This window comes from Vigna angularis, chromosome 2 (assembly GCF_016808095.1).
Source record: "Vigna angularis cultivar LongXiaoDou No.4 chromosome 2, ASM1680809v1, whole genome shotgun sequence".
Lineage (NCBI taxonomy): Eukaryota > Viridiplantae > Streptophyta > Magnoliopsida > Fabales > Fabaceae > Vigna > Vigna angularis.
The window spans coordinates 10,012,128-10,030,331 of record NC_068971.1 but is presented as its reverse complement, the minus strand read 5'-3'; the positions used below and the strand labels follow the sequence as shown (position 1 = coordinate 10,030,331).

At 39.7% G+C, this 18,204-nt stretch overlaps 1 protein-coding gene across 1 annotated transcript in view; it reads right to left on the bottom strand.

Moving 5' to 3' along the window:
• The window catches only part of LOC108328806 (BEACH domain-containing protein C2), a 55,326-nt gene that overhangs the window by 5,273 nt on the left and 31,849 nt on the right, over positions 1-18,204 (bottom strand). Inside the window, exons 18-28 of the mRNA XM_017562695.2 lie at positions 17,830-17,899; positions 17,119-17,202; positions 16,786-16,842; positions 16,615-16,683; positions 16,432-16,518; positions 16,230-16,346; positions 14,339-14,488; positions 13,956-14,040; positions 13,742-13,862; positions 13,499-13,595; positions 1,856-1,969 (exon numbers count right to left, since the gene is read on the bottom strand). Of these exons, the coding sequence (XP_017418184.1) occupies positions 1,856-1,969; positions 13,499-13,595; positions 13,742-13,862; positions 13,956-14,040; positions 14,339-14,488; positions 16,230-16,346; positions 16,432-16,518; positions 16,615-16,683; positions 16,786-16,842; positions 17,119-17,202; positions 17,830-17,899 (1,051 nt within the window). The remainder of the gene's footprint in view (positions 1-1,855; positions 1,970-13,498; positions 13,596-13,741; positions 13,863-13,955; positions 14,041-14,338; positions 14,489-16,229; positions 16,347-16,431; positions 16,519-16,614; positions 16,684-16,785; positions 16,843-17,118; positions 17,203-17,829; positions 17,900-18,204) is intronic.

Sequence of the window (18,204 nt, the reverse complement as noted above, 5' to 3'; positions counted from 1 at the left end):
GTCATTGTCGAAGCTTTCACCATCGCAGGAGCTATTAATATTATCGTTGTCAGAGCTTTCCGTCTTACTAATCTTTTTATTTAGGATGGTGGTCCTATTATTAATTTTAACATGACAATTCTATTAAGCAATGTTGGTCTTCCATACTTGTTTGATGACAACCACCTTAATGATCGAAATTATCTCTATTGGGCTCAATTTATCAAACACATGTTTAAGGGTATGGGGTACACTCAACCATATTAAAGGAGAGGTCATATCTTGGGATAACCTAATTTCCAAATTTTAGACAGTAATGACTCACGAATCATGACTACAAAAATAGGTAGAAATTATATGTTCTTGTCTAGTGCCTTGAAATTTGAAAAGACCTTGCAAAATACTTATTCCATGTGATAGGACATCTCTACATCTTATGACTTAGAAATCAAGATCTTTGATGCCAAGCAGGCCACCCTTTCCGTTGAAGAATATTATGTGACTTTACCGAGTTCACTTGAAAACGAGTTTTCTTCCGAGTTGACTTGGAAGCCATGACTAAGGACATAAACTTGTTCGAGTTAACAAGTTAGTGAGTTTGATAACTATGATTACAGCGACGAACATCAAAAACAGGATGCAAGAAGTAGGAGCAGGACTTGTGAAAAAAGAAGCTCATGATACCATGTTAATCTTCATCAAAGAGAGAAAGAGAAGAGACATATTTACCGAAACTGATTTTATTGAAACTGAACTTACTTACAAAGTTCTGTACATGTATATATTTATACCACAAGATGTAGAGTACAGTTGTATAATATGTCAAGGTAACCAACCATACCTTGTTCTGAAACATTTCTCTAAAGGTAAATTTACTTTACTCTTTTCTATGTTGATGACATGATTCGTGTAGGAGATGAACATGAGAAATAAATCTTGAAAGAAAAGATAGTTGCTCAATTTGAAATGAAGGATCTAGAAAAACTAAAGTACTTCCTTGGATAGAAGTAGCTTATTAAAAGAATGACATCTTTATCTCCCAAAGATTGTATGTTCTTGATCTTACAGATGTAAAACAATTTGGAAGGCCATTTGAGTTCCTATAGAGCAAAACCATAGAATTGGAAATGATGAAGGCAGTTCTATTGTGAATAAAGGCCAATGTCATGTACTTGTGGGGAAGCTCATTTGCTTAGCTATCACTAGACCTGGCATAGCCTATGCTGAGTGTAGTTAGTCAGTTCATGCATGATCCAAGAGATAGTGAAGTACAAGCTGTGAACAAAATCCTTCAATATTTGAAGACAAGTCTAGGAAGGGGACTATTGTTTAAGAGGAATGGAAATTAAAAATAAGAGTTTATACTGATGCAGATTATGCAAGGACTGTCACTGGTAGGAAATCCACCTCAAGATATGATATGTTCTTGGGTGAAAATTTGGTGACCTGGAGAAGTAACAAACAAAATGTTGTTGCAAGGTCTAGAGAAGTAGGAATTCCTTAAATATAAAACAGAAAACAACAATGTCAAATAGAAAATCAATAGAATAAAGCTATCCAATCCCTTAGCATATCTACTAGTTCTCAATTAAATAAATTAGAAGGATAAGATGTAATTTCCTTTTGATGGTCAGTACAGATGTTACTTGTCAATAAAAACTATCCATAAGAAAGAATTATCTGAATGTTGTGTCTAATGACATACCACACAGTATGTAATTAGATCAATTTACAAAATCAAATACATTAGATTCATGCCTAACAATCAATTATCAATGATCCTAATTTGCTTGAATCTGTAGCAGCTAATGGTTAACAAATCTGTAACAGTTAATGACTATTTTCATTCTAACACTATCCAATGATCAGCTGTTACCTGCAAATGTAGAACTTCTGCTAATGGCTTTCTCTTCAAGTGAGGAACAATCAGAAGTTGGGATGGTGTTTGTCCAAAATAAGCAATCTGATCTTGTATGGCACGCTGTTGTACCTTTATTTGTCATGAATAAAAGAAAATATTAATCTACATAAACATGAATAAATTATGTTCCTACAACCATCTTACAACAGAGTAATTTAAGTTTACATTACATGGTCTTCCCCTATGATTAAATTTAGTATGAATAAATTTATATACTAAAACCTCCTTTCACACGTCCCTCGATTTGTTATCTTTTAGGCAATGTGTTTGGTTTGTGCATAAAAATGAAGGAAGTATATGTAGTTCTTTAAAAGAAAAGAAGTGTCAATGCATAAGAATTATACATACGAGAAGGGACTTAGGTATAGTTTTTTTATCAGTGAGGCCTAGGAGTACAGCTAACCTCAGGGAAGGTTAGCACAATTATCCCAATTTATAATGCATAACTTTTTCCATATAACTTTTCTTATCCACTCAATTACAATTGTTAGTATGAGAAATAGAGAAGATTGGGAGAAAATATCCCTTGTGTGTTTAGCATACACATAGGGTAGTTTATTTATATTGTAAGATATGGACCAATGCCCTTAATACAGAATAGACTAAGCCCAAATAACAGAAACATACGTCTTAACATCTAACACTCCCTCTCAAGCTGGAGCATATAAATCATATGTTCCAAGCTTGTTACAAAGATAATCAATTCTAGGTCCTCGTAAGGACTTAGTGAATATGTCTGCCAACTGGTTGCTTGAGTTAACAAACTCAGTCTTGATATCTCCGAATATGATTTTTTCTCGAATGAAATGACAATCAACTTCAATGTGTTTGGTTCTCTCATGGAAGACAGGGTTAGAGCTAATATGGAGAGCAGCTTGATTATCACATATAAGTATCATGTGAGTGACATCTCCAAATTTCAATTTACTAAGCAATTGTTTAAGCCACACAAGCTCGCAAGTAGTTGATGCCATAGCTCTATATTCTGCTTCTGCACTGGACCTTGCCACAACACTTTGCTTCTTACTTTTCCAAGATATCAGGTTGCTACCAATAGAGACACAATATCCAGAAGTAGACCTCCTATCAGAAGGGGAACCAGCCCAATCAACATCTGAATAACAAACGATTTTTGTATCGTTGTTAGGGCCATATAACAAACCTTTTCCAGGTGATCTTTTAATATACTTCAATATGCGAACAACTGCATCCCAATGGTCGTCACATGGAGAGTTTAGAAATTGACTCACCACACTAATTGCGAAGGAAATGTCAGGACGCGTAACAGTAAGATAGTTTAATTTACCAACTAGTCTTCTGTACCGTTCAGGATCTGAGAAAGGCTCCCCCTGATTTGGTAGGAGTTTGATGTTAGGGTCCATAGGTGTCTCAACAGATTTACAGTTCATTAACCCTGTTTCCTCCAAGATGTCTAACGCATACTTCCTCTGAGATATGACAATACCATCATTGGATTGTGCTACTTCAATACTCAAAAAGTACCGGAGTTTGCCAAGATCTTTGGTTTGAAAATGATGACAAAGGTGTTGTTTCATCTGAGAGATGCCAAGATAGTCGCTTCCTGTGAGAACAATATCATCGACATACACTATTAAGTAGATACATCCAGCAAATTGTTGAACAACACAACTGAATTTACCAAACCAAGCCCGAGGAGACTGTTTTAGGCCATATAAGGATTTGCGAAGACGACATACCAATCCATATGACTCCCCCTGAGCAACAAAGCCAGGCGGTTGCTCCATATAAATTTCTTCATGCAAATCACCATTGAGGAAAGCATTTTTAACATCAAGTTGGTAAAGAGGCCATTGTCGAAGAGCGGTCATGGCAATGAATAGGCGAACAGAGGTCACTTTTGCCACTAGAGAAAAAGTATCACCATAATCCAAACCAAAAATCTGTGTGTAGCCTTTGGCAACCAGTCGAGCTTTCAGACGATCAATTGTGCCATCAGGACCAACCTTGATAGCATACACCCACCTGCAACCAACAACAGACTTTCCAGATGGTAATTGGACAAGCTCCCAAGTTCCACTTTCCTGTAAAGCACTTAATTCATCCATCATAGCTTGACGCCAACCAGGATGAGTTAAGGCATCACCCACAAATTTGGGAATTGACACAGAAGAAATGGATGAGAGACAAGTATAAAAAGATGGAGATAATCTGTGGTAATTAAGAACAGTATAATGGGGGGAAGGGTTACGGGTAGAGCGTATACCTTTACGGAGGGCAATAGGTAAGTCAGACTCAGTTGCTGGAGCCGGAGGAGACACATGAGGCGGCACCGGAAGTGAGTCATGAGGGAGACAATTACGGCGACTATAAACCTGAAGGGGTGGAGGTGAAGGATGATCCTGTGGTGAATGAGAGTCTAAAGAAGGAGAAGACAAAATGGGTGGAGCATCACCAGGAGGATCACAGATAAAAGGAATATCAACAGTAACAAGGAGAGGTATAGAACTAGAAGATAAATGTGAAAAGTAAAAAGAAGATTCATCAAAAGTGACATTAGCAGAGATAAAATGACGATTGAGGGAAGGGGAAAAACACTTATAGCCCTTTTGTGACCGTGGAAATCCTAAGAAGACACATTTGTGAGACCTAGGAGATAACTTATCAAGACCAGGACTAAAATCATGAACAAAACATGTAGACCCAAAAACTCGAAGAGGTAATGGATGCAGAGGGTCTTGAGGAAATAAGATAGAATGAGGGATTTTGTTATCTAGGACGGAAGATGGCATGCGGTTGATAAGATAACATGCTGTGAGAATTGCATCACCCCAAAAATGTGAGGGTACTTGACCATGAATCAGAAGTGTACGAATTGTTTCAATAAGGTGTCTAATCTTGCGCTCAGCCACCCCATTTTGTTGAGGGGTATAAGTACATGAGGTTTGGTGAAGAATGCCATGAGAAGCCATAAATTGTTTAAACGGTTGAGAAAGGTATTCACGGCCATTATCACTACGTAAATTTTGAATAGAAACCCCAAACTGTGTTTTTATTTCATTGAAAAAAGATTGGAAAATAGAAAACAACACAGAACGATTGGAAAATAGATGCAGATGTAGTAGAACTAGAGCGCTGATGATCCTCATACCATATGAGAAATTCGTTAAAGATTGCAGGTTTGTCTATGGTATTAGATGAAGTAGGATGGTCTACAGACAGTGATCGGGGAGGTGGATCAGAATTTGCCATTGCTACAGGTCGAGGAGGACGTCCATGGAGAGCATAATATCTATCAATCTTGTGGCCTAACTTGCCACAATGGTCACATTTTGGACGTCCTTTACTTGGCTTGCGAGACCGACTTCGATCATCACGTTGAGCAGCCATAACAGAGGAATCATCAGTATGAGGGGATGTCTCAGTGATCGGTTTGCTCGGTATACGCAAAAGAGCAGAACAAGTAGAAGTAAAGTTGGGTATGACAGGAGAACCCAAAATCTGATCACGGACATGAGAAACATCATCAGAGAGTCCGTATAATGCCAACAACATGAAGAACTTTGATCGTTGTTCCAATTCTTCAGCAGGAGTGGAAGCAGGAGGTAATATATCATTAAAGTCATGAAGAAGGGCATGAATTTTAGCCAAATATTCTGCCATGGGACCAGGATTGCGCAGACCAATAACAGTTAATAGGTCCTGACAAACACCATAAAGACGCTGAGTGTCATTTGTGTATAACAACTTCGCTTGTGCCCATACTTCTGAACATGTTTATAGGATCGAAACATTTGTTTCAGTGAGGAGTGAATGATGGACTTTATAACAATGCATAACTGAGCATCAATTTTCATCCAGCGGGAAGTGTCATCTATGGGAGCAGTAGTCACATTTTGAGTAAGATGATCTAAGTACCCCTGTCTCTTCAACCAAAGTTTGATGTCGGACGCCCATGTTGCATAATTTGTGCCAGCTAACTTGTCAATGGACAAGTGTACATTCACATAATTGGTATATATTGAGGGATCAGAAGATGAGCCACCAATAGAGGTGTTTGTAGACGAGGAAGACGCCATAGAAAGGGAGAAACCCTAAAAATTCAAAGTGCTCCGATTGACGCAACGACCACAGATCCAGAAAAAGGGCGAGGAGGCGATCACGGCGGTGCTGATCGGTGGCGGAAAGCTCCAACGACGCGCGGCGGCAGCGGCGACTCTTGCGGCGGTGCGTGGAGGCGCGTGAGTGGTCCGTTCGCCGCGATCTTCGTACCACGGTGGTCACCCGATCGAGACGATTCCGATGCTGTGGTCGCCGGTCGATTCTGGAACTCCGACGACGGCGGCGTTGGCAGCGGCGACTGCGACGACAGTGGCAGTGATGGGTGCCGGAGACCGTGGAGTTGACTGGAACTATTCCTGTGCTCTAGATACCATATGAAAAATAGAGAAGATTGGCAGAAAATATCCCTTGTGTGTTTAGCATACACATAGGGTAGTTTATTTATATTGTAAGATATGGGCCAATGCCCTTAATACAGAATAGACTAAGCCCAAATAACAGAAACACACATCTTAACATCTAACATTTAGCAACATATTTTTTGGATGTAATACAAAACTACTAATTAAGCAAGAATCTTCAAGGCATGGTATCCATGCCTTTATGGTCAAATTGTCTAGAGTTTGATCTATTTCAAAACAATCCATTCATTCCCCTTAGTGGATGTATAATGATCCATCAACTATTTATCAAAATCTAATGGATCTTCTGATCTATACCCCAAAGATCAAAATTATTCGAACAATTTTTTTACATATTTAAACCTCTCCTAAATTCAACACTTTTAAATTTGCAAATGTTGGAATCTGTTTTATTTATGTCAGAATGATTGTTTTTTATTAGTTATATTTTTTCCTTATTTAACAAATTATAATTATTGTGAATAACAAGGATATCTCTGAATCATAGGGATTTGCTTGTCTATGAGTTATTATTATGCTACCTAAATATTGTAATTAGAGAAGATATCTTTAGAATCTTCCTAATCAGAGAAAATAGATATATAATCTTCTATTTTATTTTGTTTTCCTAGTTTCCTTATTTCCCTTTTTAGGAGAATCAGATTATTAAAAATAAATGATATGTGAATGTAATTTTCATGATTGAGAATAATAAAATCAGTCATATTTTCAACTTGGTATCAGAGCTGGTGTCAGAGCTCCCGATCTTGGGGCTCCATTCTGCTGTACAGTCGCGCCGCCGCTGCTGTCTGACAACTGCCGCTGCCGCCGTCGCCTGTTAGGGTCGTTGATAGGGCAGAAAGATGCGCCCAACACCGGCGACCACAACGCCAAAAGTCGCTCTGTGAGAAAACCTGTCACGCGCTGCCACGCGCCTCCACTGTCGCCGACACGTGTAGCCCACGCGCCCATCTCCGGCGAGACCCACTCGCCGCTGCCGCCACAGACAGGGTTGCCGGAGCCTCTTGAGTCTGTTCCTGGGGTCGGTGACGACCCGTTTGGCCTATATTTGAGTTTGAAGTTTTACTCCTTTTCTCGGTGTGACCCACACGCCGTCGTCATCTCGGAAAAGGTCACCGGAGACTCTTGGTTGCGTTTTACGGGATGTCTGAAGTAAACATTATTCCTCTGGGGGTACCTAATGACCTACCAAATATAGGAGGTAACTATCGGTTGGATGGTCATAATTTCTTACAATGGAGCCAATTTATTCGAAGGGTTCTCAAGGGTCGTTCAAAACTTGATCACATAGATGGAGGAGGACCAGGACCAGATGACACTCATTTTTCAATTTGGGACAATGAAGATTAATTAATTATGACTTGGATGTGGCAATCCATGATTCCTGAGATAAGTAGAAATTATATGTTTCATTCTTCTGCAAAAGAAATATGGGATGATTTACAGAGTACTTGTTGTAATAAGAGAAGATATCTTTAGAATCTTCCTAATTAGAGAAAATAGATATATAATTTTCTATTTTATTTTGTTTACCTAGTTTCCCTATTTCCCTTTTTAGGAGAATTAGATTGTTACAAATAGAGGATATGACAATGTATTTTTTATGATTCTAAATAATAAAATCAATCCTATTTTCAACTGTACTTTTTCATTAAAAAAGGATCTTGTTGCTTACTATGACATTAAAAACAAGATATTTAATACAAACCAGGGCTCTCTTTCCATATCAGAATATCACGGAATCTTGAATGGTCTTTGGATGGAATTCGATCAGAACCAAACAATAAAAATTCTTAAAACAGATGATGCCGCACTTGCTGAATTCATTTAAAAGGGAAGAATTTTTAAATTTCTCTATGGCCTGAATCAGGAGTACGACCAAATCTGTGTAGAGATTTTTGGAAGAGAAAAATTACAATCCCTTTCAGAAGTTTTTTTATAGTAAGAGGAGAAGAAACTCGGAGAACTATCATGCTGAATGCGGGGATCTCTAACACAGACTCTGCCATGACAACTTTAAAGGGAGTCCATAAGGGAGCAAATGCTAGGGGAAAGTCGTTTGAATAAGGTACTCATGAGGACTATTGTTCATACTGTAAAAGATCTGGACATACCAAGAAAACATGCTTCAAACTCCATGAAAGAAAGAATGTTCTCGAGCACATGGGAAACGTGCTCCACTCATTTGTAAATCTACTGGCAACTACTTCTCCACTCTATTTGTCCCGATGGCCAACTTCAGCTGGGACACGTGGAAGACCGGGTGGATCCTTGCATTCTCAGGTAGTAGCAATCTGAATGCTACCTCTCCTATTTTCTGAATCACCCTAAACGGCCCGTAATACCTGGCTGATAATTTTGGATGTAGTCTCACAGGCATAGAAGTTTGTCTGTGCGACCGGATCTTCAAATATACCCAATCATCCACCTTTATAGTCACCGGCCTCCTCTTTCGATTAGCCTGCTTGACCATCATATCTTGAGCTCTCGTCAAGTGGAACCTAAGTTGTTGCAGCGCCTTGTCACACGTCTGAAGTTCCTGGGCTACAGCTTCCACCAGTGTTTCCCCTGGCACAAACCTGGCTAAAGCTGGTGGCGTCCTCCCATAAACCACTTCAAACGGGGTGCTTTTGGCCGCTCCCTGGTAGCTGGTGTTGTACCAGTACTCTGCTCACGGAAGGATTGGGTTCCAACTTTTAGGCTGTTCAGAACAAAAGCACCTCAAATATCCTTCTAAAACACGGTTCAGCACTTCTGTCTGTCCATCGGTTTCTGGATGGTAAGACGTGCTCATCTGAAGATGGGTCCCCTGCAACTTGAACAGTTCCCTCCAAAATGAACTGAGAAACAATGGATCTCGATCAGTTACTATGGACTTAGGCACTCCGTGTAATTTCACTACTTCCCTCATAAAAGCTTCGGCTACGGTTCTCGCGGTATAAGGATGTTTGAGAGGGATGAAGTGTGCATACTTGTTTAAACGATCCACGACTACTAAGATGGCGTCACACCCTTTGGATTTCGGCAACCTCACTATGAAATCCATGCTGATGTCTTCCCAAATAACCTGGGGAATTAGTAGCAGTTGTAAAAGCCCTTGTGGTGAAGTGGCTAAGTACTTCTGTTGCTGGCACACTAAGCACTGGGCTACAAACTCTGTTACCACCTTCTTGATCTCGATCCAGTACAGGGACTGCACTATCCTCCGGTAAGTGCGGTATACTCCTGAATGGCCCCCTGTTGGAGTCGTATGATACTTCGCCAGCAATTTCGGGACCCAGTCTGACTTGGCCGAGATGACCAATCTCCCTTTGTAATGTAGTCGCCCATTCTCCATCGTGAATGAGGAATGCTTATCTGGATCCCGGGTGATGTCTGTCACAATCTTTTTTAAATCTTCATCTTCTTCTACTTCCTTTTCCACTTCCTGGAAATCCTTCCAGTAAGGCCTCACCATTCCGTTCAGTTCCTTCTCCATCGCTTGATTGTGTTGCTCGGTTCCTTCCTCCACTTCTTCGCTTTCCTTTCGTGACAAAGCGTCTGCTACTTTATTAGTGGCTCCCGTTCGGTACACAATCTCGAAATCGTAGCCAAGGAGTTTGGCAATCCAATGTTGTTGAGCTTGAGTGGTTATCCTCTGTTCCAACAAAAATCTCAAGCTCTTTTGGTCAGTGTGCACGACAAACCTCTGACACAGCAAATATAGCCGCCAGTGCTGGATCGCCATCACCACCGCCATGAGCTCCTTCTCGTAAATCGACTTCCCCAAAGTCCCCTCCGATAACGCTTTGCCAAAGTATGCTATGGGTCTCCGTTTCTGCGTCAGCACCACTTCGATTCCCACCCCTGATGCGTCGCACTCTGTGTGGAAAGGCTGCATAAAGTCAGGTAGCACTAGCACCGATGCTGACGTCATCGCTTCCTTTAATCTTCCCATCGCCTCCCTGGCCGCCTCTGTCCAAACGAAATTTCCCTTCTTCAGCATCTCAGTTAGTGGTCTCGCTATCTTGCCGTAATCTCTTTCAAACCTCCGACAGTACCTCGTTAGGCCCAAAAAACCCCTCAGAGCTTTCAACGTCCTTGGTTCTTCCCAGGCAACGACCACCTCCACCTTTTCTTCATCCATCTCGACCCCTCTTGTTATAACATGCCCCAAATACCTGATCGAGGGTTTCCCGAATTCGCTCTTCTTCCTGTTGGCCACCTACTGCTGTTTTTGTAAGCGGTTAAGCACCATCTTCATTTGCTGTAGATGCTCCGCCCACTTAGCGCTGTACACGAGAATGTCATCGAAGAAGACGAGAACGAACTTCCTCAAATACGATCGGAATAGCTCGTTCATGGCGCTCTGGAAAGTGGCGAGGGGGTTGGTGAGGCCGAACGACATTACCAGGAACTCATAATGCCTCAAGTGTGTCCTGAACGCCGTCTTCTGGATATCCGCTTCTCCCATTCTGACCTGGTGGTACCCGGCTTTAAGGTCCACCTTCGAGAAATACCTCGCTCCTCTAAGCTCGTCCAGTAGCTCTTTGATCACCGGTATGGGGAACTTGTTGGGGACGGTGGCTCTGTTGAGCGCTCGGTAGTCTATGCAAAATCGCCAGCTTTTGTCTTTCTTCTTTACGAGAATCACCAGGCTCGAATAGGGACTTATACTTGGTCGAATAATCCCTGCATGCAACATTTCTGCCACCTGGCGTTCGATCTCCTCTTTCATGACATGTGGATAGCGGTATGGGCGCACGTTGACAGGGTCAGCCCCATCTTTTAAAGTGATTTGATGTCTCTCTTCCCTGTCAGGAGGCAGTCCGCGGAGTTCCTTAAATACCCCCTCATACTGCTTCAAAACTCTCCCCATTTCCTCCTTCTGCTCCTCCGTCAGCCCCTCTTCCCCTCTATCCTCTCGTCCCGATCTTCTGCTTTCCAAGCCCCAAACCAGAGCCCATGTTTCTGCTTCACTCATTTTCAACAGATTTTCTGGTTCAACCACCCTTCTCTCCAACGTCGGATCCCCTTTTATGATAATCTTCTTCCCTGCTTGTCTGAACGACATGGTGGACTTCCCCAATCTAGTGTGACCTCTCCTAATTTGACCAACCACTCAACTCCGAGGATCATATCTACGCCTCCCAACTCGAACAAATAGAACTTCTCCTCAATCTCGACTCCCCCCATGTCGACCACCACCCTCGGACAACACCCTCGGGTCTTCTTCTTGTGGCCGTCCCCCAAGCTTACTTGATATGGAAAGGTGTATTCATATCTCGCGCCACTGTCCACCAATATCAGCACAACTTTTTCTCCCACCTTCCCCTGTAACTTCAACGTCTTGGGTTGCGTCAGCTCGCCAGCAGAAAACACCGATAACTCCATGCGGGGTGCCTCCAACTCTACCTCTTCCCCTTCAACATCCCCTTCTTCATCTTCCGCCAGTAACACCACCCGTAAACTTTTCTCAGGGAACTGGTGCCCTGGGCTAAATGGCCCCCCACATCGAAAACACCTTCCTTCTTCTCTGCGTTTCAGAAACTCAGGGTAGGGCAGGTTTCTTGAACTCCGTCCTCGGTTATCACTTCCTCCGTGAGTTCTGCCTCTCACCGGGCCGCCTCTCGTCGCGCTGTCACGTCTTACTGACCCGACGCTCTCGGTCGGGGTCGTTCTTGCCGTATTGCTCCTCGGCGATCGGTTCTTACCACCACCGCTCCTCCTCCTATCGTTCGTCCCCATGATGGGAAATTCTTGGATGCCATCCAACCCATCAAACCTAGCCCGCGTAGAGCCTCTTTGACATCTCGCGCCAGTTTCATTGCTGTCATCAAATTTCGTGGGTCGTGCGGTCTAACCTGGCATCGCAATTCCTCTCGCAGGCCCGCCAGAAAGTATCCCAACAACTGGTCGTCCGAAAACGCCTTCGTCTGTCTGGCCAGTGCTTCAAATTCTCTCACTTATTCCACGGTGGCTGTTTGCTTGATCGCCGCCATCCTCTCAAAAATGCCGCCACGGTAGTGACTCTCGAACCTGATCAACAACGCTTCCTTGAGTCCCTCCCACGATCGGTCGCTCGCCTCTTCCTTCCAAAACTTAAACCAATAACCGGCGCTTCCCTCCATGCTAATATGGGGCAGTTCGATCTTCTCAGCCTCCGCCACCTTCTGTATCTCGAAGAATTTTTCGGCCCTGTTAATCCAGTTCAAAGGATCGGGTCTTTCAAAAGTGGGTAACTCCACCCTTCGCCTCCAATTGGGTTGGTTCTCTGAAAGCTCCCCGTCTCTTTCTCCCTCGGCGTCGTCGCGCCGGACACCCCCATTATCATTGACTGAACCATGGCTCCCGTCAGAGCTCTCCCCGTTTTGCTTGGTTCGCACACCCATCAACCGTAACAGTTCTTGGATGTCTTTACGCATCGCGATTGAGTCTTCCCGTTTGCCGCTGACTCCGCCTTCAATCCGTCTACAGCCATCTCCAGATGTTCCATTCGTCCTTCAACTACGTTCATTCTTCCCTCCATCGTTCTCGCTCTCCCCAAAAGAGATCCGGCAGGTCGGACCACTTTGTTAGGAATATGGGTAAGAATCCTAACTATCTCCCTCACTCGCACACTTCAGTAATTCTCACAAGAAATGGTAATGAGTTGAATTGTATTCACATCAAAGAATCAAGAATACAACTGGAAATCCAGGAGCTTAACCTCCTTCACCAGGTCTGAACAGGTCTACAAACTCAAAGGTAAAAACTGTCTAACTGAAAACAATAAAAGAGGTCCTTTTATAAAGACCCTTTTCCCGCCTCACTTAACTGTTTAGCAGTTAAGTACTCTTCCTCACCTTTCTCCTCTCATAAACCTTCCATGTCCTAACAGGGTCCATCATTTTTAATGGCTGAGGATTACTTGTCATCCTCATGAAGCACTATAAACAATGTTACAGAAGAGAGAAACAAGAGACAATGAAATCCACTTGTCTCAACTACAAAACTGCATGTAAAAAGCATTAAGGACAAGAAATATTTAGATGCCCTAATTACCATATTTACAAATTATATTATGTATGATTACCATATTTGAATACTATGATACTCTAGGATTTTACTCAACAAATAAATAAGTTGAAAACATGATGATGAGAAAGAAACATACTGGGTCAGAGATTTTATCAAGATCCACTGTCCCTTCATAGGTAGTATAAAAGAAAACGTTATTTGCTGTAACAGCTTCCTTGCCCCTTTGCTTAAACCTGAGCAGATCAACTTAATTTTGTAAACTAGAATATGTATGGAAAAAATGGATTAACTAGCTTATGATAATGGAAAGAAAAGAAAACAAGCAGCAGAGCAAAGCATCAAACATTTGGGTGAAATTAAAACGTAGTTAAAAACCTACCCAAATATGAGGTCAATCCACTCGTGCAAATGAGCAGATACATACTCACTCTCTAGGGCCTTCCGGTGCTTATGAATAAAATCAACGGGACTTTCAGCCCAAGCAGGAAGCTTTACAGTATCTGGTAAAAAAAATCAGTTATTAACCATGATATCACAAATGACATTTTGACACAAGGAAAAAACTGAAGCAGAAAACATAATTTGAAACATACCAAGTTTTCCTCCGGTTTGTGTTGTGCCAAAATCAATTGAATTTTCATTTGTCAGCACCTCAGATTGGTAAAATAGCTCAGGAACCTAAAAAGTGGAAATAAAAAATTGTCAGTGATAATAATTCCAATAAAACTATAATAAACATTCAAAATTAATAAAAACATCCTCCTACTGAAAACACATAGCAAAGGTCCGTCCCTAAGTAATACAACTACATTCATAAAATGTAAATTTAGGTTTAACTCAATCTAACAAAACAAGCATGTAAGGTGATGATTTCCTCCACTCACAAACTGTATTTTGGTATTATCCCTAGTCAATATAGTACTTAAGTTTTTCCCAAAATATATAGAACAACCATGTTTTAGAAGTATATACATACCAATTCCTTTACATCACTCATGTCCTCAAGAACTCCATTCCAAGTAGCACAAATATCAGAAAACATTCGATCTGCATGGTCAAATTTTCCACCTTGCAGTTGGATTGCAAGGGTAGTGAACGGTTCAACTCTCACAAGATAATACAAAACCTGTAAAAGATAATAAATATTAGATACTCCACAATCAGCAACTAAAAAAAATCATGCAAGACAACCGAGTTTACATATTGTGTAATTACTTCTAATGCTTCTGTATTAAGAAAAAAAAGGGTAAAATCAGGCATCAGAGGACATAGTGATTATAAAACACACAAAACCGGAGGCTTAAATTCATGAGGCAAAAGAAACAATGAAGCAGAAAACAAAATAAGAAGAAAACACAAGCTTGAAGATAGTATTCTTTCAAATATTCACTTTGTTCTTTGTTTTGGGGCCAATAAGTCTACCCCTTAGACTTTACTAAATTGTTACTCAACTTCAGTAAAAGTACTTGGATTTTAATTTTGTACATGTTCTGCAGTCCTAGTTGAAATATTATTGGCAAGTCTAACTCTACATAGAATTAGGGCTTTAAAGAGGATGTGATGCTCATTTCTTCAGAGATAATGAATTGAAAAAATATATGGGATACGACTATATTGTTGAAACAATGATGATTAAAATAAAGTTTTAATAAGGAGCATTTTATATTTTTTTTCCAGCAAAATGCTTCCAATTTGGTTGCAAATTGCTATCAAAAGCAAAATATAGTAGTGCCTAGGAAATCTTAGATAAGGGGATTCTTCTCATTTTAGTTTACTATATCATTCAAGCTTTCCATGCCATGCAACTTTTGGGAAGTCAACATTAAAAACTCATTGTGAAGACTTGGGTATCATTGAGTGTGATAGGATATAATATGATAGGTTATAATGGGTAATAGGTGGGCAGGAGAGAGAAAACAGTTTAGGAATTAATTGTTATTGGGTAGTTAGAAGTGGGTTGCCTTTACAAGGCAAGGGGGGATCTGACAGAGAGGACGGTTTTTGAGTATGCTTTTGTAAAGTCTGGACATTGGCAAGAAGAGGAGGATTAGGCCTCCTTTAGGGCTAAGAGGGGGATTAGGCCTCCATTAGCGCTATCTGTGTACATTTTTTCAGTATCAATACATATAACATTCTTTTTTACAGTGTTAATTCTCGATTGTGAGTGTGTGAGTGATTGTTTTAATTAGGTTTCAAACCTAGGAACCTAACAGAGTGCCTAAGTCTCACATTAACTAAAACGAAATGTTCAATGAACTATTTATAAGGTTGGTTCTCCCGGTAATTGATTCACTGAAATCATCCCATTTACTAAAAGACATAGTCTACTGTTCAAAGAACCTAAACAGCTTCCAATTCCAATTCCTCAACCTAATGAAACACTCGTACCCATCTACCACTTATTTCTCAAACAACAGATCGCCAACCAATATTGATAAAATCATAAGTAACCCACTGCCATACTTTACATATACAGAATGTAAAACGCTAAAGCAATTGATTACAAATTATCTGAATGCGAATTCATTAAAAGGCCAGTAATATAATAGTTTATAAAGTTGTCTTTTAAAATCATAGGTGCTAAGAGCAGCCTGTTAAAATTAAAGGTAGATTCATAACATCTGAATAATTTCTCTGTTCAATATGTTAGTATGCTGCAGAAACTATGCTAGCAGCATACCTGGACATACAAAACTCAAACACAACAAAATACAATACAATCAATCTTAATTTTAGATCTGTGTTCAGTTAACAAAATATATTTTTATCACACTATCCACATTGAACTAAATGAGCATACCAGCAATGCTAACAACTTATTTTGATCAATAAGGATACTAGAAATATATAAAAAAAAAGGGACAAACTGTTCCGGCACTTGAGTAATGTGATCCGTAATGGAATTTGGGAATGACTGGATCATCAAAGCTAGTATATCTCTCCTGAAATCTGTTCAGTCGATCAGGATTTAGTGCACCAACAGGCTGTATGACATAAAAAATAAACTATGAAAACACATTATAAATGCTCTTACAATAGCTTCTAAAAATATATTTCATTATAGAACACCTTTGAAAGGTCTCGATAAGAGGAGGAATTAGACAAATCCAAGCTCTCTGAATTGTAATCGGAAAGAATCCAGGGGAAAACCGGATACTGCCAAAAATTGGTAATGATGATAAATGAAAATCATGAAAATAGGATTAAATAGATTAATTAAATGAAGTAAATTAAAGGGGATGGGGAGGTAACCTGGGTAATATCATTATAACTTCGCCCAGCCAGAGTATTGAGTTGCATTAGATATTCAAAGTTACTGATCTGCACAAAGGAAATACAAAAGTCATGTAGTCATTTACCGAATGGATGAGTACCCAATTATAATGCAAATTATTCTTTTAATTAATGAATCAAGGCTCTTACCTCCCACCTAGTCCAGCGTTCCATGAGTTGAATTCTCTTCAAAAGTTGTTCAGGCCTCTAGAACAAGAAGGGAATTTCTTTAGATTCTTGGACTGCATATAACAAACGCTATGCTAAATATATATATATATATATATATATATATATATATATATATATATATATATATATATATATATATATATATATATATATATATATATATATATATATATATATATATAATCACAAATATAAATTGCAGTAAATATCAGCATGAGTTGTATTTATTTCGTCAACTTCATACACTCAGATGCAGAAAAATTTAGACAAAATCAACAGAAAGGATATTACCTGAGTAGCCAAATATATATTGTTTAAATGTGGAGGTCTTGCTTGAACAATTGCGCGATATGCGTTTCTTCGCCCTTCACCATTCTGAATAGGGAAGTAGAAAGGAAAATGTTAGGCATACTAAACCATTGCTTAGCCTCCACCGCAGTTTAGAATTTTAGAAGAGTTGATCTTTAATATATTATGAAAGCCTTCAAGACCAAGTGGTCAAGTGTCCAATCCTTTTCACATCCATTCTCCAAAATTAAATAAAATTTTGGTGTTAAGGTCCAACAGTGTGCATTGTTCACAATTCAAGATCAAAAGGCTCTTGCAAGAATGTAAAAAGCCTAAGCTTTTAAGAGAGTCTTAGACAAGGATTACAGTGTACTGCATTCAACAGTCATAAGTAAAATATTATGAATCATATCAGTGTTAAGATAACCTCAAAAACAAAATGATATTTTTATAGAATATAGCTCCTCTAAACGTAGGTTGTACTTTAGATGATAAAGTATAATTATAACAATTGAATAGAAATTAATGGTTGAGACTTGAGGTTTTGAACAGCTTCTTAGTTTGTCATAGTTGTGTGTGAATTTAATAACAGAACCTTTGATTTATGGTTATAACTATAGTTTATTCCTGTAAGTACACAACCTAAAATTAAAGGAACAACTCCTTTTTCTTAAAATTTAAAGGAAAAAAACAGGTATATTTGAGAAGAAATACCCCAAAATCGAAGAAGAAGTTTGACCGGTCCACCATAAATAACTCCAGGGCACTTCTTCTAAGGAGGTATCTGTAACAGGAATTAACACATATAGAACACTAAAATCATGTTTTAAAAAAGGATGTATACTGCAAATGTATAATAAAAACTATGAGAAAACTTCATGTAGATAAACAAGAAAGAGAACACAATGCTTCACCTCTCAAGAGAGTAAAGTATTCAATTCTTGGAAAAAGAAAACTAAGTTACAAACAACTATGGAGCAAACTTAAACTAATAAAGGATATTCCCTTGTAGCTTCATAGACAAATATTAAGCATCAATGGCTAAGTGCAAATTCAACATCTCTAAGGAACATAGAAATGGGAATAAAA